The 27,766-nt window shown below is 44.5% G+C and overlaps 1 protein-coding gene across 1 annotated transcript; it reads right to left on the minus strand.

Annotated features, from left to right (window-relative positions):
* DMAP1 (DNA methyltransferase 1 associated protein 1) lies at window positions 1-27,526 on the minus strand. The gene is made up of 9 exons (XM_010006562.1): window positions 27,376-27,526; window positions 24,659-24,750; window positions 23,683-23,878; window positions 19,040-19,198; window positions 17,752-17,919; window positions 16,647-16,832; window positions 13,707-13,778; window positions 2,235-2,307; window positions 1-347 (listed from the first exon to the last, which is right to left on the minus strand). Exons 1-9 carry the CDS (start codon window positions 27,475-27,477, stop codon window positions 1-3), a joined length of 1,395 nt encoding a protein of 464 aa, XP_010004864.1. The 5' UTR covers window positions 27,478-27,526.
* Between the last annotated feature and the right edge of the window lie 240 nt (window positions 27,527-27,766).

Genomic DNA, 27,766 nt, shown 5'->3' on the forward strand with positions numbered 1-27,766 from the left:
TCAGGGCATCTGCGTCGGAGACCTGAGTGCTCCCTGTTCTGCCCCCCCGACCTTCCTTCTCACCGAGTTGGGGGTCAGTGGTGCTCCTACTACATCAATGATTTGGTCCTTGGCATCTCCCTTGCCCTCCTCGATGCCGAGCCCTGCCTGGCCATCTGGATGGGCACCTTCTGCACTGAGGGGGCCAATGCTACCAGCTTTGGCCAGGGCCTCGTAGCGGTGCCGCAACATCTGCAGCTCATACTCGCAGTTGGCAAAGGCTTGTTTCAGCTCATACAGCAGCACCAGGTCGCTCCGCAGCTCATTGAACATCTGCACAATCTCCTCTGTGGGCATAGGGTTGAGATCTGAGGAGAAAAAGGGGTTCTGTTAAACACCCAGGCCTGCCACCCTCCAATGGAAGATTCCTAGAAAGGTCCTGGCTGCCCATTTACTCCCACAAAGACATGCCAGAAGCTTCACTCCCACCACATGGCAGGAGTCAGGAAATCCTCCTTAGCCTGATGGAAATTGAGCTCTAAGAAGCACTCACATCCTTCCCCAAGGCTTCCTTAGCAAGTAAAGACAGTTACTCCCTTTGTTTTAAAGCTGAAAAGGGGAAACCACCCTGGTCAAGCCACTTTCACCAGCCACAGAAGGCCTTCAGAACTGCACACAGTCTCTGAGACAACATATCAAGCCATAAACCAGTTGGCCCAAAAGCCTAACAGGAGTTAACAGAAGTCAGTGCTGGGAGTAGGCTCAGTAATCCCTTGTAAATCACCAATAAGGCTCTCTTTTTTTCCTTCTTCTATTTTTAAAAATACCCCCAGCCACAGTGGAGGGAAAAGGGATCATCAGGTGTCTAATCAAGGGGCACTGCACGCTGGGACCTGTAGTACCTGCAAACTGTACCCACGGCATGGAGGGCAGCAGTTAGCCATGGGCTGCACTTCTTCCCCTCTAGCTACAAGTGGGTATTGTACATGTGAAGTGAACCCGTCTCTCTGCTGCTAAGACACTGGAGTTCAAGAGTGAGGGATGTGTGTTTACTCGCCTTTCAGCAGAGATGCTCCAGATTTTCACACAGCATGCAACCTATAAAGGGGGGATGAGCAGTCCCAGATGCATTTTGGACTTGCCACTGAGAGCAGTAAATTAAGAGGAAACGAAGCTTGAAAGCAAGACAGGGCAGCCCTGAACAATGTGCGTGCCGTGGTCACTAACACACTTAGAAGTACCTCTCCTGGCAAGGCTGAGATTTGTCTTCCTAATACTGTGCTGCCTCTCTTGATGGTTAAAAAGGCCCAAACAAGAGAGAAACAAAGGCTCTTTTAAGACATTTTTCTACTGGGAGGAAAAAAAAAATACCCCTGTGCATCTTGTTCTGGCTTTTACCCTCTCCCTTTCTTTTTTTTTTTTTTTTTTTTTAAATACATAAAATATTTTAAAAACCATTCACATACTGTTATTCAAGAAACTGGCTGTATTACTAGGGGAAAAAATAGCCCATCTTGAGAACAAAAGCTAGCTCTGTGTGTCTCTTTCTCTCTCGCATGCCCCCTTTACTCACCTACTCCGAGTTCCATCAGCATCTGCTCCAGGGCTTTAATCTTCTTCTGTCCCACCGAGCTTGGCAGTTTCATCTGGAACACAAAGGTAACAGAGCCACACAGCTCAGAGATAGCCCTCACTCACAGACGTCTAGTTCAAAAGGCAAGAGAGCTTTTCTTTTTATAGAAAAAAAGAAAAGGGAGAGAAAGGAAAATCAAGTGGTAAGAGAGGGAGACAGGGGCTGAAAGTTTTCAGACTAGGTCCGAGGGCAGGTATTGAAAAGCCCGGTCGTGAGGGCTTTTATTTTCTCTCTCGTGTGTGTGCAAGACACGCTGTTTTACAGTTTCCATGTGTCACTGAATTAACAACAAAAGTTCTTTTCGGCTTCAAACCCTCTCCTGCAGTGCCCAGCCCATCAAAGGGCTCATTTACACAGCAGCTGATGTGCAATGCTGCCCTACTTTATTCGCTTTAGCCAGCCTGATTAGACTCATGCGCTAACAGACTCACTTCTCCTTTTACCTGCTGAGCCCCAGACCTGTGGGATTCATTTACAGAGTGGGCTTTGTAACAAAGGGGAAACCATTCACATACTGTTATTCAAGAAACTGGCTGTATTACTAGGGGAAAAAATAGCCCATCTTGAGAACAAAAGCTAGCTCTGTGTGTCTCTTTCTCTCTCGCATGCCCCCTTTACTCACCTACTCCGAGTTCCATCAGCATCTGCTCCAGGGCTTTAATCTTCTTCTGTCCCACCGAGCTTGGCAGTTTCATCTGGAACACAAAGGTAACAGAGCCACACAGCTCAGAGATAGCCCTCACTCACAGACGTCTAGTTCAAAAGGCAAGAGAGCTTTTCTTTTTATAGAAAAAAAGAAAAGGGAGAGAAAGGAAAATCAAGTGGTAAGAGAGGGAGACAGGGGCTGAAAGTTTTCAGACTAGGTCCGAGGGCAGGTATTGAAAAGCCCGGTCGTGAGGGCTTTTATTTTCTCTCTCGTGTGTGTGCAAGACACGCTGTTTTACAGTTTCCATGTGTCACTGAATTAACAACAAAAGTTCTTTTCGGCTTCAAACCCTCTCCTGCAGTGCCCAGCCCATCAAAGGGCTCATTTACACAGCAGCTGATGTGCAATGCTGCCCTACTTTATTCGCTTTAGCCAGCCTGATTAGACTCATGCGCTAACAGACTCACTTCTCCTTTTACCTGCTGAGCCCCAGACCTGTGGGATTCATTTACAGAGTGGGCTTTGTAACAAAGGGGAGAGACAGAGAGAGCACAGTTACTTGACTGGCGGAAGTGTGAAACACACATTTACATCGGAGCTAAGGGGCTAGGTGAGAGAGGAAGCATCAGATGTGAGCTATGAAAGGGAATCGGAGCTGGCCAGGAGAGGAAGAACACATACACTTAGCAGGGTCCTTCCTCTGCATTCATTTGGGCTCTAGCAGGAGTGCTGGCTGCTCAGACCAAGCATTTATTAGATTACGAGCTGCACAAACGCAGCTGGCACAATATGGCAGGGAGAGCAGGTTTCCATGCCCTGCAGATATAGCCAAGAACGAATAAAAGCACTTTTTTCCTTCCTCAGCAATGCTAGAAGACAGACCAGGAAAGAAATGATTCTCAACACCATGGTGTCAAACAGCTCACTGCACACAGTCACAGGTTGTTCTTCCAGCTCCAGCTCTGGAGGGGTAAGCTCACACCTCCACCCAGGAACTATCAAAACCACCCCAAGCTGCCCAGCAGGCCAATGAATAGCAAAGAGGTGACAGTGTCCTGCAGCCATCCTGCACACCACTTACTGATTAGTGGCCTCTACCTTGTTCAAACCAATTATGAGACCACAACACTGGGCTGGCAATGACCTGGAGGAAGAACCATTCTGTAATCCATTTTAAAACTGGCCTCTGAGGTGAGCTCACCAAAGGGTGCCATGGTCACCTTACTTCCTGGAAGCCACAGGCTGAAGTTCACCAAAACGGACAACCCAGTGTAAGTGTCCCAAATTAGGCCCATCCTTTCCAAAGTGTTCACGGCCTCAACACCAAAATGACAAGAAGATACACCATCTGGAACATCTTAATTACTCTGAAGGCAGAAGCACTGCATGAACATATCCAAATGGTGAAAGCACTAACCTTAACTCAGCTATGGCTGAATATGTCCCATCAGGAGCTCTACAACCCCAGTGTAGGACCTGCTGGAAAGACCCACTTTCTCTACCACGTAATTTCAGAATTAACAGAGCCCCTGACCTTGAAGAGCTCAGGACACAAAATACTTGTTTGATTATCAGAGCCCTGAGAGTTCACCTTCACCCCTGCCCCTAACCTCAACAACATGGTCTTTCTAGCCAAAGGCAAGACTCCTCTCTGTCAAAGACCAGCTGGCAAAAGCATGCTGGCCTTGAGGAACAAAGGACAAGAAACAGGAAAAGTTCATGCTTGGCTATAGTAGGTGGACAGTCAGGAGGTCTTGGTTTGTGGGCTGGAAGAAGAACACAAGTTTTTTTCCTGGGAGGTTTCCACTAGCTCAAGGAACTACTGGCAACACAAAGGATAAACCTGGCAAAGCCTTCAACTGTAATGTTGTGCATGTCTTGCTCACACCCCACAGGAGTCTGGTCAATGAATACCAAGACAAGGTCTTCACTAGCACTCCTGAAGATTAGAGGATGGAACAGGGAAAGGCAGGACAAATTAATTTAACTTCAAAGAAAATAACACTACAGATGCTGGGGAGGAGTGGGGCTGTGAGTTTAGTTTAAAAACACATCAATTAAGCTTCCTTTTAATTCAGGCAGGAGGATCTGGCCTGCAAACAGGAAGGCTTCATTGGTTTCTCAAAGCAAGAGTATATTTTAATTTTACCATCATTAAGAAAATGTTATGATTTATGTGGCTGCTGTCAGACTAATATCTTTAGAATTTAGCTGGCTAAGCCAATTCATCTCTAAGACTGATGAAGCCTGATTGCTCTCTATGCAAAATGTATTAAAACTAAATGAGCAGTCTATTACTCAAATACTGCTGATAATCTGTTAGCCAGGGTCCGTTAGCTGGGCTGCCTGGCTGCAGGAGAGAAGCCTTCTTGCCCTGTAGAGCTCTGATAAGCCCAAGCTTACTTCAGCAAGCCCTTCTCTGTTTTGGTCTTTTAAGTAGGTGTCCAGAGGTGTACCAGAGTGCTGGAAGTGGTGTCAACTGTCCTCATTTCTGAGCAACGAGGCAAACCACAGGGACCACAGGTCCCAGTCTCCAGCACAGAAAACAGTTCTCTGGCTCCAGGTGTGTGTGCTGGAATATGTGGTTTCTGCAGGCCTTAATAAAAACACCACTCAGGGCAATCCTGTTGCTTACACCACAGCTCCTGGGATGTTCTTGGTATTGTCATGGATTGAGTCCTCCACAGAGGCTGAGGAAAATTATGTTCCTCAGAGAACTCCAGTGAGCAACCACAGCTTCCGAGGTGAATGGCATTTGCCCTTTTCTTTTCTTCCTTACACTAGACTATTATTGTTATTTATTATCTTCAAAGTCCCCATATAATAATAATACCTGGGAAACAGATTGCTCCAGTCAGGAAACTGATTGGTCAGGATTTTTGTGGTTACTATATTTTGGATGCTTTTCTCTTCTGACAGCCTCTCCCTACAGCCCTCTTTGCAACACCAGCCCATGCTCATAATTACACCGACGTCGCTTTTGATTTAAGGACTGCAATCCTTTGTCCTTGCTATAAACAACCTGCATTAAGCACATGAACTGTGTGTACCAAGAGAAAAATAAATAAAGAGCTGCAGAAAATGGTGTGAATCAACCCCACGAAGACACAGGACCAGAGCCTAGCTATGCTGGGAGAAGCCTTGCTGGATTCTGGGACACAGCCTCTGCTGGCACGAGCTTGGCCTGAGAGGCACTGAGCACAACTGCTCTGACCCACTCTGCTCTCCCTGGAGGACAGGGACACTGCTCAGCAATCTGGCCACGTAGCTTCAAGAGATGAACAGAGCATCTGCCCCACTTCCACAGCAGGGGTGGAGGGACTGGGGGGTGGGTCCAAGCAGTTTGATTATAGAAACCAAGGGTCTCACTGCAGAGCACCCCAGAGGTTTTGAGTGATACAATGTTTTTATTTAATGTTCGAAACATTCTGCCAACAAAGCCTTGCTAATTCACAGTAATAACTAGGAGACCTACTGCAGATTAATTGGTAATTGGTAAAATTCATTAGATGAACAAACATGATGAGAAATAACTGAAGATAAAGCCTCCCCAAACAGACTTGGTTCAGTTTTCATTATTTATGCTAATACTTTTAAGCATAGTTGTAAATGTATTTGAGTACATTTTGGTAATGAAGTCTAAGCAGAGCTTGCAGCACAGTCCCCTGTTGTGTCTTACAGCATCTCCACCTGGCAGGTAGGGATTGCCATAGGGATTTGCACTAGGAATGGGAGAGGTCTGCAGGACCTACAAAGGCAGATGCAGCTGGGTCCCACATGACTATATGTAAGCAGTCATCTTAAATGTCCTGCTCTCAATTTATCACTTTCTTCATAAATAATGCTCCATTTCTGGTGCTCACAACTTAAAAAAAAATAATAAAATCTCACGTTTGTGCTAAAGCCTTTTGTTTGGTCTCTCACCAAAATACGAGTTTTTAAAATTAATCAGTGGTTATTTGGATATTTCACATATACCCTCCCTGATGCTGCACTTCATTTTAATTCAATTTTGAGACAACCTTTTCCTTAAACTCACCCTTCCCCAATTCTGAACAATATGACTGCCCTAAAACTGTTAATCCTAAAAACTCCAGACATCCTGACCTGTGTCTGTACAGCTATAAACTGTGGTTTTATGCACCGATACCAATTTTGTTGTCCAGCATTATAATACAGCTCACTGACATTGAAAACCACCTTCTCTGTGAATTTGAGCAGCAAGAAAACTTTCTCATGAGGCATTTTCTTTGTGGATACCTTTAGAGTACTGAATTGCTGAGTGGGTTTCCGGGAAGGAGTGCTAAAATTTCAGATTAATAATGTTTTTTGCATTTTCTGGCTTCAGATGGGGAAAAAAGGTCAACCTTTTCCCGGCTGCACGGCTCTACTCTGCAGAAGCAAAGAGCTTCCACTTCTGCACAGTTTTAAGACTCGAGGAAGGAAAGAACCATTATTAAGTACTTTAGCCTCAGAGCTCTGGAAAAGCCCCAAAAGAGAAATTCAATTTCAAATGTGAACATGCACATTTCTGGAACTGTGAAGTGCTTAACTGCTCAGAACTGAAGCGATACACTGAAAGGTGGATGGGTAATTGCAATGGATATATGCAAAAGTTAGAAAAGTTTGAAATTGCACAGGAATTCTCTGTCTCAATGAACATACACGCTTCCCCCTGCTCCAGCTTACAGCCAGAGACCCTATGTCTTAGACCAGAGCCTGCAGATCTACCAGACTGAGATTTAGGACAGATAAAAATAAGAGTCATCTTGCCACATCATTGCTACTGTGCTATGTAACACATTAAACACAGGGATCACTTTGGGATGGCACATGACCATCGACTTTCTCCATCAATGAGGCTTGATGCTAAATAAGCCAAACTTTTAAGAAGCAAACATTTATATATTATGTGAACGGGGGTTTCTTTGGACTGAAGTTTGACACACCCTTCCAATTCCCAAATCAATTGTGCAAAAATGTAAATTCTGTACTTCAATCCTCCTAGTAAATTAAACCAGTTTTACGTGTTAAAGGAGTATGTCCAGAGAAAGCTTTGTCAAGGATGAGGAAGACCAACAGATCTTGAAGATGCACACCACACTCAGGCATATGGCAAAGCAACATGTCACTTCTCCTATAAACATGAATGTCTTGTTAAGCATCCACAGCACTGATTCCAGGGGCAAAGCTAAGAGATACTTTCTAAAAGAAACCAAAGGTCTGGAGCATCAATGTCTCAGCATGACGGGTTTTTCACCAGTGCAGGTAACAAGGACTTGGATGCTTTTATACTCTCCCACCCTTGGAAGGGAGTAGAGATTGCTTTGACCCTGCACAAGCAGCCTAAACTGAGAATTACTTGGAATCCACTCAAATAATGGCTGATAACCCAGACAGGGTCAGGATTCTCCCAACTGGACATACAACTTGTGACAAGAAACAAGACACCTGAGAAGGTCAGAATTCACACCTTGCCAGGACTGCCTGCCATTTAAAAGATGGTCGCTTTTTAGCAAGCAAAGTATTACCTGCCACTTACCAACCCTGAGTTTCCTTGCCCTTAAATACATTTTGCTTTAACTATAATGCAAGATGGTAAAAAAAGGCAAAAGGACTACAGAAGTGTTTGTGTACAGAAAAACAGTACAATACATGGTGCAGAAGAAAGAATTGCACAGGACACACTTACTGGATGGTGTTTTATGTTAAAGACACATTACCAGTATGACTCTCTAGTATTTTGCTTTACAAGATCTGCAGATTCCCTGCTAGTCCTACTCCTGTCTTTCATTACAGGTGAGGCACCAAGCTGAGACCTGCAGAGGTGGCTGCAGGGAATGGAAAAGGCTGCAGCCTCTGAGCTGCAACTGACTGAAACAAATTCAGAGCACAGCAGAGTGTGCTGTGATCACAGGGAGGGCCCTGAGATGGGCCACAGGAGGGGAACTCCAAGGACAGTTTCAAACCTTACATTATGTCAACTTCTAGATCAGACTCAAATCCAAGAAACTGCAGCAAAACCGGCATCTTGAATTGGTGCTGCCTTTCTCTTAAATAATTTAACTGAAATTACACATACAAATAAATAAAAGACCTCCACAGTGACTAATTACATTCCAATCATTATATTGGTTATGCTAATGAAAGAAAAAGGTAATATTATATGGTGCCCTGCACAAGTTACATACAATCAGATTACCTGATGAATGACACCTAAGACTATGTCACTATGGGCACACAAAGGCAGCAGCAAAAGCTTCCCAAATTTGTCGAGGACTGGCAGAAAAAGGTCCCCAGGGCCTCGTACTGCAGAGACATGGTTTAGTACCTGATGATTCAACAGAAGCAGCAAAAGGGAATGCCCTTTCCAGAACTACAACTTATTTTAAAACATCCCACTACTGCAGCCAGAGTGCTCTCTTTATACCTGAGAGCCTACCAAGGCTTTGGTCCAGATACTCTCCCATGCCAAAGAGCTCCACAAAAAAGGTGACAGATGCATTTTCTTTCAGCAATTTAACACCAACTGCCCTTCAGTTTCACTAAGAATGAGAAGGGAGGAAGAGAAGTGTTGGATTCACCTTCTCTAGTTGATCCAAGGTTTTGAATCCTTTGCTGTTTAAAAATAAATACCCAAATATTTTAATCTTATTTCATTCTCTACAGACAGGAGTTTGATTAGGAAATGCACCAGCACTCTCTCAGCCCTAATGAAAGGGCACATAATACAACAAATAGATGGCAATGCCACAACATGAATTTGATCCAGCCTGCATCATTTGTTCATAACTTTTATTCACAGAAATGAGACTACTACTTGCCTTCCACACCTCTCTGTCAGACTCCCCATGGAAATTAATCTCCTCCACTCTTTTGTAGAGTGCAAAACATACAACTCTGCTAGTGAAAAATTGCTAGTAGAAGCAACAAGCACATCTCAGCTAACTAATCCATGGGATGTTCAGATCTGGAAACATAAACTTTCCTACCTAATAAGGGTGTGCTGATCTCCATCAGATTGATGCCAGGATGCCTTGGAGAGCAATCAATACAAAACAAATAAATTATTAATTGCTCCAAGTAATTAAATTTATCAAATCCAAATAAAAATAACTGATATTTTATGGAACTGCTTCCAAAGCTAAACCTCTGAAGGGATAGTATTGATCACAGGAGGACAGACAGATGTTTCACATGTTCACAGCCGATGAGGTCTGGGTTTGCATTAATGACAGAGAAGGAGCAGAGCCAACAGCCTCTGATGCAGAGTAAACAGGTGGCGTGCTTGGCCATTTAATTGTAGGTCAGATCAAATATGGAGAATAAACATGTCTAAACACATCCATACAACCCCATTTTCCTCTAGAAATATCATTCACCTTGGAGCTGTAGTAAGCATTCAGTTTCCACTCCAAGGAAAAAAAATGGAAAGGAACTCACACAGACAGACTCTCCCCACAAACACACCAAATTCTTACCCATTGATCAGTGCTAAAAAAACTGCTCAGCAGGCTAGTAAATATTTAAAAGCTGGTGAGTGCGAATATTTGAATCAATGAGTACTAAAGCTGTATTTGTAACTTTCCTTCCTCTACTTTTTAAATTGGTCCAACTGGCAAACTGTCTACAAGATCCCAGTAGGCAGGTGCAGTCAGGCTCCCATTTGGAAGCCTATTCTGAGGGGAGGTGACCAGCTTTAAATGACTAAGCTGAGGCATCTCTCAGTCCTCTCTGTGAACTGAGATCTCTAGAAACTCCATTTCCTCCTGGAATTTTGTTTTGTTTCCAGATGAGACATCATTCAGTTGATTCTTTTCCAGTTCCTTTGTTTCCAAACCTATGACAGAGCAAGCACACGGACTTATACCTCAACATGCAGGACTGGGGACAAACATCCACCCTTTTCCATTCATCCATCACCTCCTTTCATAAAGGCACTTCTGCAGCAATTCAACAGCATTAAAGAAATCATAGTCCAAAATTCACAGATAAGGCTGAGAGAAGAAGAGCAACTTAAAACTTAATTAAGAGATATTAACTATGCCAAGGTCAAGTGCTCTGAATATAATAAAGTCAAACAAAAGGTTAAACTTAAAAGAAAGCTGAACATGACATGGTACAGACACACTACTTTGAACTCAAAACAAACGCAGCTCTGCCCTACAAAGCAACATGATGCCCATGTCACAAACATGGGGTTATTTTTGGTTTGTCTGGGTCCTGGAAAAGATTAAAGTTGAACACAGATCCTTGCAAAGCTTTCCTTCCTCATAGACCCCTGCTTTTCCTTTAGTCCCTTCCTCTCCTTTCCCTGTGCCCTCCCTACACATCTCTCATTTCCTCTGGCTCTTTGGCTGCCTGCCCTCCCAGCTGAGCAGACCTGGTATAACAGGCAGTTTTCCAGAAGCAACACTTAGGATTAAGAATACATTTCTAGCATTAATTTCTTAACATTGCTTTACTAACAGCAAAGGCAAAGGTCTAAAATTCCTTCTCAAGAAACTCCTGAAAGGCTTACCCTCTTCCAAAACATCTGCAACTGCCTCCTATTCTCAGTAGCACCAAGGCAACTGGAATTCAGATGAAGCTTTTCATAATGCCCACTTTCCTACTGCCTTAGAGAAACCTGCAGTCTGTGCTGTCAGGAGGCAGAGGGGAGCCCCCATGCACAGCAAGGGCACAGGGGCTGTGGCCTCCTTTGCCTGTGGCCACAGCCTCATGGACAACAATGGGAGAATGAAGCCATTTGTGATACAAGGCAGCTTGTTGAACTCACTGGAGAAGATTACTCTTCAGCATCTGCTGAAGGAGAAACTTTTGGTTATGAAGAATAATGGCTGTAACTGACTATTAATCCCGGGGGCCTGGGGGTGCAGGGAAAGTCTTCAAATTCCACCTGTAACATCAGGTTTTGTAAGCTTTAGCAACAGGAGGAATTTGAAAAGCCAGGGCTACTGTCACAAAAACTACTGGGAGCAAATAAAGTTGAATAGATTGAATAGAGATTGCTAACTTTTTCTTCAAGGACTCATTTCTACAAATTAATTTTAACTCAAGTTTTCAGACTAATTGTAAATCCTCAGGGAACAAAAAAAAAAAAAAAAAAGATCATTTCTAATCAAAGAGTAAGTGCTATTATCCTAGGGATGATATGGTACATTTTTCACATGTGACAGAGGTTGAGTCCCTGATCTCAGTGCAAAATCCAACTTCATCTATCTACAAAGGCATAAAGCAGGGTAGCAAAGTACAAAACAAAAAAGGACAATAGAAGCCTTTAGGAGAGGAACCCTTCAGGTCCTCAGGCAAAAATCTTACTGCAGGATGTCACAAACCTTTAGAAATCACTCTCCAATGTGCTCAGGGTAAAACATCTTACACTGGCTGTTGCTAGAGTACAAGGTTCCAGCACAGCATACAAATTCCTGACTACTTGGCTCCCACCCTTATCAATTCCACACCACTGGCATATAGAGGGTTTGCCACATAAATCCCACAAGTAAAATAATTTGGATTAGCATGGATTGTCAACTATACCATTTAGCACTTCAGCATCTCTTACCAGTTCAAAAGGCCCATGCAGAGCTCATGCAATTAATTTTCCCCATCAACTATATGCGAAGCAAGTGAGTGTATTAGCTCCCATTTTAAAGCCAGGGAAGACCTGAATAAGGAAGCCAGGTGACTGACTAAAAGCCACAAATTAATTCATTTTGCTGGCTTCAAGGAAGCTTTCACACTTCCAAGCTACAAAATGTTGTTTTTTCACTTAGATCAGTGATTTGCAATCTTTTTCAGTAAGCACACCACTGGTACTTCTAATAAAAGCATTTATCTCCTTAAAAATTTCAAGCAGAGGACAGGAAGGTGCTTTAGGTCATCCGAGGAGCATGGATATGCAGGTAGAAAGCTGCTGAATTAGGCTGCCATGCCTCAGCTTCTCACTGCCTTCTGTGAGCATTAAAGAGAACAGAGAGAAGCATGTAGCACCCCCTTCCACAAAGGCTGTGACTTGAATTGCCTGTTTGGCACACAAAAAGGCTGCTGGCTTTGCCAGATGTTTCCATCACTGAGAGATTATTGCTCAGCTTCTCTTCCAGGGGGCGAGGTAAAAAAAAATAGAAAAGATCAACCATCACTTACTAGTTTTCAAAATCCAAATCAATCTCCATAAATTATTCTATTTATCTTAGTGCTGGAGAACACATCTGCCACCTCTCCATCAATCTCAGCACACACAATGCAGTCTTGCCTGTCACTTGCTGGGACTTTTTGACTTCCTCAAGGCTGTAGCCCCTCACTCATACAGGTAGCCTGCAGATGGTGGCACCTGTACACTAAAGGTGTCCTCCAGCAGTGACCTTGCTGAGGCATATCACCTCTAACATGCATGTGCACTCACATGTCAAAGCAGCATGATCCCAAACACTTTTCTATCATGAGCCCCAGGGTGCTCCCAGCAAATCCTGAAACTATTCTGACATCAAAAGAACATCCCATAAAACAGTCTTTAACAGTGACCTAGAAAATCACTATCCAAATGAGGATGCCAGGCAAGGAACATACTTCTCCACTTTTGCTACAATAAAAAACAACTAAGGATTATTTTATCTGGCTAGGGGAAAAAAAAAAAAAAAAAAAGGAAAAAAAAAAAAAAAAGGGGGGAAAAAAAAAAAAAAAACCTTGTACTGGGCAAAAAGGACATACTTCTCCACTTTTGCTACAATAAAAAACAACTAAGGATTATTTTATTTGGCTAGGGGAAAAAAAAAAAAAAAGAAGAGAAAAAAAATAAATAAGGGGGGAAAAAAAAAAAAAAGCACTTGTACTGGGCAAACAGGATTTTGCCACCAAAGCCCCTCTGACAACATCCAGTTGGCCAGGCAGGTTTAAATTATTTGGCCTCCCAAAACCTGTCGCTAAGAGAGAGGTGCCAACTCCTGCTGATAGAACAGCAAGAAAGTTCTTTCCTCAGGGATATCTGTGCAACAGAAGGATCAGAAGGGCTTCTCCCCAAAATATTTTCTGAAGATAATGGAAATAGGAAGGCTAAGCATTGTATGCATTAATGTGTCTCTCTTTTCTTCAAGACACTACCTGAACATCCAGTTCTTGAAGCACCTCTCATCTATTAACACCCATGCTGTGTGAGGCCTACTAGGTTTGGCTGTGACCTCTGCCTGGACTTGACTGCCCCACTTGGGTCCATCAAGTGTGTCTGACACCAGTAACAAACACCAGCAAGTCCAGGTGCCTCTGCAAGGCAATGAGCTGGCTTTCACACAGCCAGCATTCCAGGTTTCTGAGTCCCCACATTTATGGAATTCCTTTCTTATTTTAGAGGCAAGAACTTGACTTTCTTTAGCTATAAAAGGAGAACAGATGAGGAGACAGACAGGAGACAGACATTAACAGAGGTCCCAAGGGACCAGTACAACAGCCTACCCTCTGGCTTCGCAGCGTGACACCTGCAGACTTGAAGTCAGGAAACTTGATGCCAGCAGTCTCAGGAACAGCCTGAAAGAGATCGAAACAGGATGTGTTGATGGAGGAAACACAAGAAACACAAGATTTCATATAGAGACTATCTGAAGGGGAAACACTGCTTCCTATGACAGAGAACCACCTGCCACAGCCACGTGTCAGAGCTGAGGCAAGAGGAAAATCCCAAGCAATTCACTAAGAAAAATACTCCAATTCAAGGTATCTTTGGAGAACTCAAGCATTCCTGTTTGGGTGAAGTAAATGCACAGCACTACACAGAGCCTTTCAGTCATCCACACACACATAAACCCTAACCCTAAACATAACTCCTTACACTAAGATGTGTATATTTGCACAATATTCTTATTTAACTTAGGCCCATTTCACTGACCAAAACAGCCCAGAACTACCCTAAACCTTGGCTTTTAAGTGCAAGTACTCTAAGGAATGAGCTAAGAAACCTCTGATCTGTAAAGACATGAGCCCCCTCATGAGGGTATAAGGACTACACCCCTTCAGGGATGTCTGCTGTTTATACACATTTCGCCATTTGTCCACTTGTTCGACAGTTTTCTTCCTTCCCCACTTCACATTTTAAACATAGCAATACAAGGCAGCAAACTTCTCATGCTGCTGCCGCTGCTGGACAATTCAACAAAATGGATAGCAAAATAAATGCAATCCCTTAAAAACCTGTGCTGCTGAGCAAAGCACAAGGTGAGCAAACTTCCAAATGATTAAACCAAGCTACCTGCAGGGCCCTGTGCACTGAATGGTTTGGGGTTCCCTAAATGGGTCAGTGATACCCATGATTCAGTCTAATAGCCACAATCTCTGCAGAACACATGTTCAATCATGCTTTTCCAAAAGGAAGAGTCACCTGAAATCTCTTAATTTCTTTGGAGACAAGAAGCATTGGCCCTGTTGCTCCCACATTTCTCTGAAGAGAGCCTCTGCAGCTTGCTCTTTTGTTCATTCCAGACAGGGATGAGACAACTGGGGCTGCCCCAAGATCACAAGAGGTGCTGAAGGATGGTGAGTCAATTCCTCAAGTTCCTTGAAAATGACTCTCACATCTCCATCCACTATCTCTATGTCTTGGTCTCAAGGGGACACCTTCCAGATCGCTCTGCATGACCAGGCACTTAAGATTTTTTTCAATGATCTGTGGTCAGTTCAACAAAGAGAGGCCCCAGGAAGACATTTCTAAACGTGACCATAGTGGAAAAAGTATTCTCTAACTACCAACAGGGTTCAGGAACTTGTAGGGAACACTCTGATCTTCAGTAGGATGCAACCTCCCTGCTTGAATTGTTAGAAAGAAGGCTGCAATCAAAAACCAATCCTCTCTTCTTCCTTTGGATGAAGGCTGGCTTTCATACTCCTCAAACCCTGTGCCCCAGCCTGTTGCTGAACACCCTGACACCAGCAGTGAGGGTAAATCAGCATTGTTGGCTTAGCCAAGATAACTCTGACTGCACTCAGCACACAAGCAATTAAATGGGTTCTTTTGCCTGGCGTGCCTGTACATGCTGTAAACGCTTCAACCTCAATTGACTCTTTGGTAAATGATTTTCCTTTGTTGAAATGATGCTGATGCAGCTCCCGATTCAAATTCTTAGTTAAAATGCAATTTTTTTCTTAACATTTCCCAGCTATAGTTGGTAATTGACTCCTAATGGACTCCGTCATGGTTGAAATGATGCTAGTGCAACAACAGAAACAGCTCCCCTGCCCACCCTGGCGTGCCTAAGCACTATATGCCTGCAGACAGGCACCAGCCAACAGGCAGTATTTAAGGCTGGACTCCCTCACCTTGGCATCCTCAGCATCTTTCCAGCCCCATTCTCTATCACCACCCTTTTTTCATTACCCCCAGTGATGAGCTGCTTTCTTTAGAGGGAGATCTGCCAGCCATGGTTGAGCTTTTCCAGATAAACCCTCAAGGGAATTCAATGCACAAGGTGCCAAGTAATACTGTATTAATTAGGTAGAGGGGCAAAGAGGGAACCAAAACAATGTTTTAAGGAAGTGGTGGCCACCAGGCACACTTCATCAAGCAATAACTGTCTAGCAGTCACTGCTTCTCTCCTTTCCCCTGCACAGACCATTTTGGAGGACAATGACACAAGTGCTCTCTGCTCACAAAGTGGAGGTACAGAAATTCCCAGAGACTCGCTGGAAACATCTGAGATTTTGCAACAGCCCTTTCCTACCAAAAGTGCTGAATTTAGATCAGTCCATGCTGTCCTCTTTCTGGAAAGAGAAATTGAGGTAACATCAAATGCGAAGGAAAACCTGTGTTCTGGGCTTAGACTCTAGCTCATCTCAGGGAGAAATAAGAAGCAACAGCCCCCACAATATAAAAGTCCCCCAGCAGAGCTGCTCTGATCACAGCTGAGGATCAGGAGAGGGGCATGTACTGTGCTTGGGGAGTTGCTGCTGAGACCCAGGAGTCAGGAAGAGGAAACCTGGACTAGAAAAAGAAGGCAGGTGAAAGACAAGGTGTTTGTGGGACAACCTTGCACAGCAGCACCAAGCTACACACTTGGGAGATGCAGGGAGGCAGATGCTTCTCCCTGTTATGAGGCGTGAATAGTTGGTATCTATTCATCCCACTTCTCAGGGAGGGAAACAGGACTTAAACCAGCATTTTTCAAATGGGAGAGAGACACAGAGCACACCAAAGGACTCTAACAATGGCTGTCTTAGACCAATCTGCCTTTCAAAAGATGCAACCAAAAAAAAAATCTGCTAGAAAGCAGTCAGCAGCTACTCTTCCAAAAATGCTGAGGGCCTGATCCCAGTAGGATTGCTGAAGGAAACACAGTACCCAGTCAGAGTAGGGGAAAGAAAAAAAATAAAAAACAAAAAAGAAAAATTGAAAAAAGAAATTTTTACAGGCTTCTCTGTCTCCTTCTTCTGTGGCAGTTTCTTCTTGGGAGCCTTGCGCTCAGCACGTCTCTGCTCAGTGGTGGTGTCAGCAGCTGTGATGAGTTTCTGCAGGTCTTGGGTTCTCTTTTCTCTTTCTTTCTTCCTGGTTTCAATTTTGCGAAGCTCCTGGATGAGGTATTCTTCTTCTGCCACCTGCAGACCAGAGCACGTAAAGGCAATTAGATCTGCAGCGGAGGCCCAGCAAGGCAAGGGGGCCACCTACTGTTAACAGCTCTGCTCTGGGCAACCCGGAGAACGAATTCCAGCTCCCCCGTTTAATATCTTAGATTTGCAGAGCACACCATGCTCCATACCCTTACTCTGCATCCATGGCAATGACAGTCTAAAAACTGGCAGGTTCATCCATAAATGATTCATCCCACCTCCAGACAAAGAGACCAAGGACACAATACTGGAGGTGCAAATGCAGTGTTGTGAAAAGCTGGCTCCTCTCCCCAGACACAGTATGTAGAACACACGGCAGATGTGCCCAGTACCAGCACCCGTCCATGCAGGAATGACAAGCAGAGTTACATTACACAGATAAACTTGTCATTAGAGGGCACTGCTAACAGAAAAAGATACCCTCCTCAAGTCTTTGGGGAACACACAGTTCCTTAACACCTAAACCCCTGGACTATTATACAGCTTCAACAAAGAGGAGAACTAAACATACTGATTTACAGTCTTTTATGTTTTCTGGCAAGATTTTTACTCTCAAGGAAATAATTCTCTCTCCATGTGACTCAGGGACTCATAAGAACATGGATCTGAGAATTTGTTTCTATTCAGGGGACTAGTAGCAAAAGTGTTAGAGGTGGTGTTGGTAGCTACCAGAGACCATCACTCTGCTGCCCCAGCCCTCTCTCCTGAAGAGTCAAGACTTCTCAGTTTTCGTCCTTTTGTATCACTTAAAATGACACAAACTCAACAACAAAAGCAGTACACAAGTGCTGCTCTTATATTGTCCAGTCTTTCTTTCCCTTTCCCACCCTCTGACCTATTTTATCCACCTACTGATTCAACTTCTGAGAAATATTCTGGAGCAGTGATGCCCTCTTTTCCAAGTTACCTGCTCTGGTGTCCTATTGTACAGCCTTTCCAGTTGTTCCTTCCTTCTCCTCTCATGGCCAGCATCAAAGACTGGGATTTTCAGGTCTGTGCCTGGAGCTGCACGAATATTGGCCAGCTTGGCACAGATGTGATAATATCTCTCCTTCAGGTCCTCCACTGATCTTTTCTGTGGAAGACATCACAGGAGGACAGAATGGAAAAATCAAGAAAAACCCTGGGCAGTAGACAGCGAAGGACCACTGGCTGAAGTATGTCAGGTAGGGTATAAGACTGAATGCCTGGGAAGAAGATCTGCAGGGAGCCTTGCAAGACCCAGTGGAACCACAGGGGAAGGGGAGTTTCCCAATGACCTGTGAATTAACTGTCATGGGTTCACAGCTACTGCTTGAAAAACACCCCCCAGAGGGTCCAACAAACAGCTGAGGGTTAGAGACAACACAGCAGTGAAGCACTCCCAGATGAAAGGATGCAAGGATAGTTGTCCCAAGAGGAGAAAACCTGGAAACAGGAAACTGACAAATGCACAGGAGGCCTCCTCTGAGCTGCTCCAAGCAATGGTCATTCAAGACATAACCAAGAAGGAATCAGCTGCACCAACCCATTGCCCATCATCACGTGGAGTCTGAGCTGTGTTCCCTTACTCCAAACACCAAAGGTGTTTGGGCTGCCCAGCTGGGCAGACTTTCATTTTACTTTGCTACAGGCTCTTCACATGAGCATTTCAGAGATCAACAGCATTTGGAGCTGTTCTGTAGTAGTCACATCATTCCTTCATGTCACCAGGAACCAGCAACCACAGATTTATACCCATGACACTGGAGCTGAATCTTCAGACCACTGATGGTCTCTGCTTCACAGCAGAGATGATCAGATCAGAACACAAGTCAGGAGCAGCACCAGGGAAAAATCCCAATCCCCAGGGACTGTTAGCAGATCCTCCTCCTGAGGCATTGACTGGAATCCAGCAAATACACCCTGCTCAGCTAAACAAACTCCCCAGCTGCCTTATCTTCAAGAAACAACAAGTTGTTCTCCTGGCAGGGGCAAACCTTCTCCCTTTCTAATAAAACACAACAGGGAACGAGCACAAGTCACAGTGGATTTAATTACAAACAAAGCAAGCAGCAATGCCCTGTGCTGGAAATTCAATATTCCTGGCTGCCAATAATTCATTATTTTCCCCTAATTAAGTTGATATAAAGGGTAATTTGGTCTTTGCAGTGCAGCTAGCCGTGCACTTGCTGTAGCAGCAGGTTGTTAGCAGCACCTTGGCCCCCAGGACTAACCTTGAACTGCTGGTGATCATAGCGGTCATGAATCACCACAAAGCGCAGATCAAACCGCCGAGCCAGGTCAAAGAGGTGGTCTGTCTCTGCTTTGGTCCACGCATCATCATGGAGATACATCTGGTACTCCTGCTCTGAGTAGACTGGTACTTGCACTGTCTGTGCAGAAAGAAAAGAAAAACATGGTAGCTGTTTCACAGCACTGTCCTTCTCACTGCCAGCTGGGAAGGGCTGAGATACTCGAGCCAAGAACCAGAGCAGCACACTGAGGGGGGGGAGCTGCCAGGACCCTGAGCAATAGGTCCTGGTAGGAAAACATGATGAGCAGACAGAGGACTTGATAAGGAGCAATGTGTGATCTCAGGACCACAAACATGACGTTCTGGGGAGCCTAACAGGAAGGCTGAAACCTACTTCAGGTGATTGACACAGGCAGAGGTGAGGAACCCACATCCTGACAATAGGTTTCAAAATTATCAGGCTAACACAACAGGGAAACCAAGGTTCAGCCAGCTTCCCTGCATTCCTCCTGCATAGCAGCACCAATACCTTGACAAAAGCTGCTCTGACAGTCAAGTCTTTACTTGGGTTGGGACACATTTTGTACGGGAAGAACGGGAAAGGCAAGAAGCAGCAGTTCCCAGCCTTCAGCACACCTTCTGCTTTGATACACAACCCACTGCTTTCATGTTTGGTGCAGACAGTGCTATGAAGATCTGAAAGGCTGGGTGCTGTACAGCTGAGGGTCATAAACTTGGTAGACAACTTTGTCCCACCCTTCCTCCCCTGCCCTTTTTTCCAGCAGAATCACAGGTGCCTAAAAGGCGAAACCCACACCACCATCCTTGGCCTGGAAGTGCTCTGCAAAGGCTCTGTCCAGAACACAAGTGTCACATAAGTACTAAAGGAATAGTAAAAACACTGTATTAGGGGAAATCATAGTGCCTGGTAATGCAAAAGTGCAAACAAGCCTGTGTTTTCTTTCTTTACCCCCTACCACAACTACTGCAGCAGAACTTTGTTCAGCCTCAGAAGGTCCTGCCTCCACAAGAAAACATGCTTCAACACCTGCATGCCCTCCCAAGTCCTACAGCAGGAAAGTTATGAACTCCATACAATTGAGAGGAGCATTTCTAAGCCTCTAAATAACAGACTCTTTAGGTCTACTGTCTTTCTTCCATCCCTTCCACAGAGAAGCTTAAAAGGCAAAGCGTATCATTGGGGATGCACTGCATCCCAACCTTCAAGTACCACTTACTCCAAGAGAAAAGCCACCCTACTAGACACCATACAGATGTCCTATGTACACTGTGAAAAGAAAAATATTTTCTAGAGTAGTTTACATCAATAAGAAGAGCCAGCAGGGTCCTCTGCAGTGGATGGAAGGGAAGGTGGTGGATGCCTGATCAGAGAATGGAACAAAAGCAAAGAGCAGGCCCCAGAACACTCATGGCTGCTCACATGAGAACTGCTGCGAAGTGTGAAGGTGGGAACTCATCAGACTGAAAGCTTGAGCCAACCACAGGATGGCTGTAAGTCCAAATGCAATGCAGCCATGAAAATGCAAATATGGTCCCGAAAGGGATTTTCAGCAGAAGCTGGCAATATCAACTACAACTCTACTGACCCCTGTTCAGGGAAGATGAACTGAAATGGGAACAAGTACAGAGAAAAGTAACAAGCATGAGGAACAGGGTGGGCAGCTTGTCTTCCCACAGCAGATTGGAAGAGAAAGGAGCCTAGCAAAGGAAGTTTGAAAGGCAATCTGTCAGCAGGCTTCAAGTATGCTAGATGGAATGAAAGGAACACCCACAGAAAGAAAAGAATCATAGAATCATTAAGGTTGGAAGGGATCTTAAAGATCATCGAGTTCCAACCCCCCTGACACGAGCAGGGACCCCGACCACTAGATCAGGTTGCACAAAACCTTGTCCAACCTGGCTGTAAAAACCTCCAGGGATGGGGCATCAACAACCTCCCTGGGCAATCCATTCCAGTTCCTCACCATCCTTATAGTGAAGAATTTCTTCCTAATATCTAACCTAAATCTCCCCTCTCTCAGTTTAAAACTGTTACCCCTTGTCCTATCACTATCTTCTCTGATGAACAGCTGAAATAAAGACAAAGAAATTGGCTTGCAAAGAAATGTCAAATTAAATGGAAAATTTAACCTGGAAATGAGAAATGGAGCAGAGACAGACTGGAACAGCATTCCAAGGAAGCAGGGAGGAAGGAAAATCCAAATGCTTTTCAAAGTAACTTGACTGGTTTACGAAAGGAATTGGATGGTGCAGGACCTGAAAGCGCCAAGAAGAGGATTCAATAGCCCAGAAACCCCCTCTCAGTCCTATAATTCACACTATAAACTCACACAATGATGAGCATTAAATTAGCTGAAACTGCTCTGGGAAGATCCTGGATCCATGAGACAGTTCTACGAAAACAGCACAATGCCTAGCAGGGGTGAAAAGCCAAACTGAACAGTAAAAATGACCAGGGGAATAAAGAGAAATACAGCCAGGGTACAAACCCACCATGCTTCCATAAGTGAAATACTCACTCCTAGTCCACCCACTTCAAAAGAAAGGATATTTGAGAACAAAAAGGATGAGACAGGGCACAGAAGGGCAGGTGTACATCAAATTACAGAAAACATGGTACATAGCAAGGACAATTCACAACATCACAAAACACAAGATCTCAGAGGCAGCAAATGAAACCCCAAGGCAGCAGCTGAAAAGGAACAGAAGAAAGCATCTTTGCACAACATGCAAAATTAACCTGAAGAATTTGTTACTGTGGGACATTCACAAAGCCAATTTCTGCCCTGAACATACTAAATACAAATTCTAAGTTAAGAAATCCTTAAGCCAAAGACCACGAGAAACTAGGAAAAAAAATGCTCTATTTGCCTCATTCTCATGCTCTTTCTCTAAACCTTTACTAATGGTAGCCAGAAACATGAGCATTGATTGACAGAGGCCACTGCTCTGACATCAGTGAAGCTGCTTCTATATTCCTACTTCACACCCTGGATCAAGGCTTAGTGTGTACTATGAAACCTTAAGTCTAAATTTTGGATCACACAATGAAGAGGAGGAGTTTGGTTTGGAGACTGGAAGCACAGAGAACAGGCAAAGCAAGTAAGTAGTAACGCAGAAGCCAGGTTAGAGTTTAAGCAACCAACAGGACAAACCATACTGGAAAACAGGCTCATGCCAAGGGGAGCAAGAGATTCAGGCAGAGGTATCACGTATATGAGAAGGAACCCAAGGAAGAGTCTGGAAAAGTAAACAAAATTCCTCTGACGAGGCAAATATCTGCAAAACTCATCAGTGCCTTCTACTCTCTCACCATGGATCCACAAGGGTCTCAACTTGCTCCTAGTACTATGTAATTGTGCATGTGCAGATGGCAGCTGTCTGTACCACTAATCTAAAGGTTGCAGCCTTGCTGAAAGCTCTTCTGTCTGCCAGCTCCCAGTATGTGATAAAGTTAAGGAAAGGAGAATCATATAATTACAGCACCCATGTGTGGCCCCCTCTGATAAATTCGGTTGAACTCAGCCAAAAACTGCTACAGGAGTAGAGTCTTAGCAACAATTATACTCCCAAAGTTTCACTCAGACAGTGAGGCAGGTGCCTTGAGTGACTAAGTCGGTTTCAGACTTCTACCCTAGACATCAGAGAAGGGATACCACAGGAAGCTCTAACCAATGTCCCAGCAAGAGGAAAAGCATCAGTCAGAGCCTGAGCCTTCTAACACATAAGGTCAACCAACCACTTAACTCTGCAGGAAGCCAGGCTTTGTTAGAGCTGATACTCTGTGGGTTACAAACTTGAAGTGTTGTATACAGTCACAGGCAAGCAGAGCTTTTGTGGAATCATGTTAGCACACTTTTTTCCCCCCCCCCCTTCAGATTTGCACCACAAAGCAGGTTAAATTACATTATAGAGGCACCCTAACTCTGCTTCTCCTTTGGAAGGCCTGACTTTGAAATATAAATCTTGATGTAGTTTCCTTTGTGCATAGACATGAAAGCACCAGCCACTCAAAGCAGATACATCTGGGACAAAAGACAGCAGGAAATTACAACAACACATTGTGACGATTTAATGTAAGATGCAAAGAACAGGGCACTGCACCACACTGATACCACAGGAGCAATTTCAGAGGGAACGCAACGTTATTGAGCATCTGTGCTGGAATCTGGCCAAGAGGCTGCAAGCCAGCTTTTTGGCCATGAAGCTCAAGCGATTTTTTTCACCCTGAGCAAAACAACAAGACTTACAACTTCAATGTCTTGCTCAGAACACAGGTTCTTTTACTATCCAGAGCCTCTAATCAGGGGGAGGGTGTTGGTTAGGAGCAGAGTTTGGTGGCCTCCTTACCAAATTAATGTCTTCACAGCTGAAACATGGGGGCTCTAGAAAGCTCTGAGCTACTCAGCTGGAATGATTTGGAGACATCGTAGTCTGTGGTCACAGGGCTGCAGGTCACAATGTAATTTAAAACGCGATTGCGAAATCTAACTCAGCCTTCACTTGGCGAAAGAACCAACTTCCCATCTGGACATTCAAGAAGCTGAAGGGTATTTTTCAGCTGCTATTAATATGCTTTTGTTTGAAAGTGCTCCCACTTACTTTATTGAACCTGGCAAAAGGGTAGTCCTTCCCTTCCTCTGCTGCTCTCCTCCAGTGGTAGAACATTGCTCCATCTTTTCTGGCTGGGTTGGTGAAAGGCATCCACTTCCAAGGCCGGACTTTCTTGGACCCCAGTTTAGCTTTGACCGTTCGATAACCCTGAGTTGTATCGCTTGGCAGCAGCGGAGGTGCATCCCTGGGGTGCAGAAAAACACCGGCTGACAAGAAGCAAGAAGCAGCCCAGGACAAATGCAAAGAGATTCCTGACTTAGAGTAGGACTGCCACCACAGTCCTTAGGGTGGGAAAACTGGAGTTGAAGCTTAATTCCAGGTTTTGCACTCCCCAAGGCTGCAATGCTTCTCACATTAGAGGGCAGAATACACGGTATGGATGGGTTTGAACAGAACCATCACAGAATCCTAGGGGTTGGAAAGGACCTCAAAACATCATCTAGTCCAACCCTCCTGCCAGAGCAGGGTCACCCAGAGCACATCACACAGAAAGGCGTCCAGGTGGGTTTTGAATGTCTCCAGAGAAGGAGACTCCACAACCTCTCTGGGCAGCCTGTTCCAGTGCTCTGTCACTCTCACATCTGGAAAGCAAACTACACAAGAGACCTCTGGGGAAAGGGAACAATTCAGAAGCTAAACACAGGCTGCAGCAGAACTTTTTTTGGAGGAAAAAAAAAAAGCAGGTATTATTCCCAGTTGCAACTAAAAGAGAATTAGATACAGAAGGGTAAGAACTCTTCTTGTCTGCACTAGACTGTTGTGTTTGTACCTATTTCACCTCCTACACAGGGTAACCCCTAAATTTAGAGACACGACTGTCTAAGAGAGAAAGGCACAAGCACGGGCCAAGCACAAAGGCAGATCAACCTGGGAAGCAAGACTGCCCATGGTTCAAGAGAATGCTGGTCTGGCACCAAAAGCCCAGGCTACCCCAAAACCAGCACAGGTGAGCATAAACTCTTACTTTTTGTCAGAGTAGAGGAGTGCATAAACTTCTCGGTGCATTCCTTCTGGCCTCTTGAACGTCAATGTCTCTGAAGATTTCTTGGATTTTTTCTGAAACAAATTAACTGCATTTTAGATTCAGAAGCAGCAGTCCCTGAGGGGACATTAAACTGTGTAACCTGGTGCCCTATGATGGTTTTCACTGATACCTGTTTTTAGAAACCTTGAATTTCTCCAGGAAAGTGCCTGTTCCTAGTGAAAGACGCTGACAGACAAAACGTGCCCTCTTCCAGTGATAGCACTCACCAGTACTCAGAAACTTCTTGTTGCTGATAACACACACTTAAATTCCAAGTTGAACATCTGGCTGTAGCCTTCAGAGGCTGGTGCACTAAGCCTTTTTTTACTAGGTAAGCACTGTTCTCACATGAAGGTATTAATACATTTAATTAAGTGATTCTTTGCCTTTTAGAGAAACATCTTCCCACCCTCCCTTAGTTTTTGTCACTTTGTTCTGCAGAAACTTCAGTCTTTACCTGTTGTGATCAAGCCCTTGTAGTAGCCCTATGTCAAAGCTACTGGTATCACCCACAAAAGCAAACTCCCTTCTTTTTTTTTTACATGGTTTCTTCACACTTGGAATTCAGTGTATACAACTCAATCTGGCCCCTAAAACCTTGTCAGAATGGAGGGTTTCCAAGGCACAGTTCACCTCATATCACATACACAAGTTTATAAAGTAATCAGCTTTGGATTCAGGTGGGTACAGCAACAGCTTCCTTCACAAGGTGCACTTTATTGAGTGGGCCAAGTTTACTGAGAAGTCCAGAGCATTTGGTCTGACAGAACCATCTTTCTGACTACCAGCCATGTCACTACTTTTAAGTACTTGTTTACCATATTGCTACCAACTTTTAAATCAGAGCACATTGCAGTAGTAAAACACTGTATCATAAATTGCATTAGATTGACACAATCATCTTTATCAAGCAGATTCAAAATCCCATTAAAATAGTAATAATGATAACGATAATAATAATAAACAACCAGCTTGGACCACCACTACTTTCCATAAAACTTCACGACATTCATCATATTAGCACCTTCTCACTCCTAATCAAACACCTTTCTCCTAGCATGTCCCTCACCTTGAAATAAGTGATATAAGGCCAACCAAGGAAGTCACCCACAGGACACCACACACCATGTTTGAACACAGGCTTCTGGAACTCCCCTGAAGTTCCCAGATTTATTGAAAGTTAATATCAGCAGGCCAGAGATCAGCTCAGCCAGCTTTTTTAGGAATTGAGAACAAATTACTCAATCCTGCTGATTTAAATGTTCTTATGCCTAGTAATTTTTTCTTTAACTTTCTCAATCACTAATGGACTGGAAAGTACTTCACAGTTCTCTTGTGATTTAAAGACATGAATCTGTTTCTTTTCTAATTGAGAACAGATCTATTTCCTGACCAAGTGCTACACTGCTATTAGCAATTTTGCTCTCTCCATGCAATAACAGCTTACACCTCTGGTTTGCTTTAGTTTCTGTACTTTGTAGAAATTCAGAATGCTTCACTCCTGGCCACAAGCAGCCTCCTGCACTCCTCCTCTCTATTTCCACTACAGTAAACTTGAGGAGAAACAAATCTTACCCTCTGCTTCAGAAGAGAGGCAGACAGCCACCAGTACTCCTTCAGCTCTCTGCTAGCTAACAGACAAGCACATCTAAATCAAAGAACTCGAAAATCTGAACACTCAGTGGCACAGCACAGGCTGAATCCAGCCAAGGAGCTGCTCACAGGACACACAATTCAACAACACAGCTGATAACTGGTGATTTCAACATTTCAACATTTAAATTACTGAAACTCAACAGTTCTCCATCAACATTGGTCCTATCCCCAGCCAGGCTGTCACAAGACCACTGAAAGAGAGTTAGGAAGCACTTTCAGGGATGAGGTGGATGTTTGGTTTGGTTTTATTTTAGTTTTTTATTTCAAATCAGGCCACCTCTGTACCAGACAGCTCCTGGGGATTTCACCTCCCCCTGCTCATTTCCAAGCTCCTCCACAATTCATAATTTACCTTCTCAACACCTTGCATAGCAGGGGACAGCCAAGACCTTGCCCAAACTTAAAATACAGTAGGCAGTAACATACCATAGCATATCACACAGAGCAGCACATGACAATATATGTCCTTAACAGAACTTACTAACTTACCCACATTCCCACAGGCAACACATCCCAGTTCTCCCAAATCCTAGCCACACACCTTCCCTGAACAGGGACTTCTTCCATCGTTTGAAGACATTTACCACTCAATCAAGTCAGACTATGGTTTTTTTTTCTTCTAAGCAAGGACTGTGTTATAGCATTTCCATCTGCCTGGGGCCTAAATGGTAAACACGCTTTACACACTACACAAAATGGGAACTTCAGCAGCAGCTGGCAGTGTCCTGAGGCCAGGCCCAGCTCACCAGGACACTACCTATACAGCTCCAGCTTGAGTACAGCCCCAAATACCACAGCAAAATCAACTAAGAACATCAGGAACCCAGGAGTGGGGCCATCCAGACATTTACAGATACACCTAGGAAGCCCAAAAATAAGTGGACTGTGGGAAGGTACATACTTCATATAATCTTTTTTCCAACATTCACCCCAGACAGCACAGCCATCTTCAACCAGTGCCTGGAAAACACGTAGCAGCCCCTTGGGTCACGACAGCTCACCTTATCTGAGTTGATGATGTCCTTTTTGTTGATAGTGCCCGTGTTCTCCGACTCCACACCCCCCAGCTCCAGGATGTCCCGCACGTCTGCGCCCGTCGCCATCTCTCTGCCCGCCCGTTGGCCTCCTCTGCCGCCGGCCTGTTTGTCCCCTCCAGCTCTGGGGAGGGAAAGCAGAGGGCCGGGGTTAACGTGCACCTCCCACGGGGCCCACCTCACGCACATGTGTGTATATACACACTGGCGTCTGTGCACACACACAGAGACACACGCGTGTGTTTACATACACGCACAGACACATACGTGCACCTACACGCAGACAGTCTCTTATATTTACACACACACACACACACACACGCCCCCTCAGCCGCCTCCCCGCCCCCCCCACAGGCCC

The sequence above is a fragment of the Chaetura pelagica genome, unplaced genomic scaffold, assembly GCF_000747805.2.
Source record: "Chaetura pelagica isolate M959 unplaced genomic scaffold, ChaPel_1.0 scaffold69, whole genome shotgun sequence".
In the NCBI taxonomy this organism is placed as follows: domain Eukaryota; kingdom Metazoa; phylum Chordata; class Aves; order Apodiformes; family Apodidae; genus Chaetura; species Chaetura pelagica.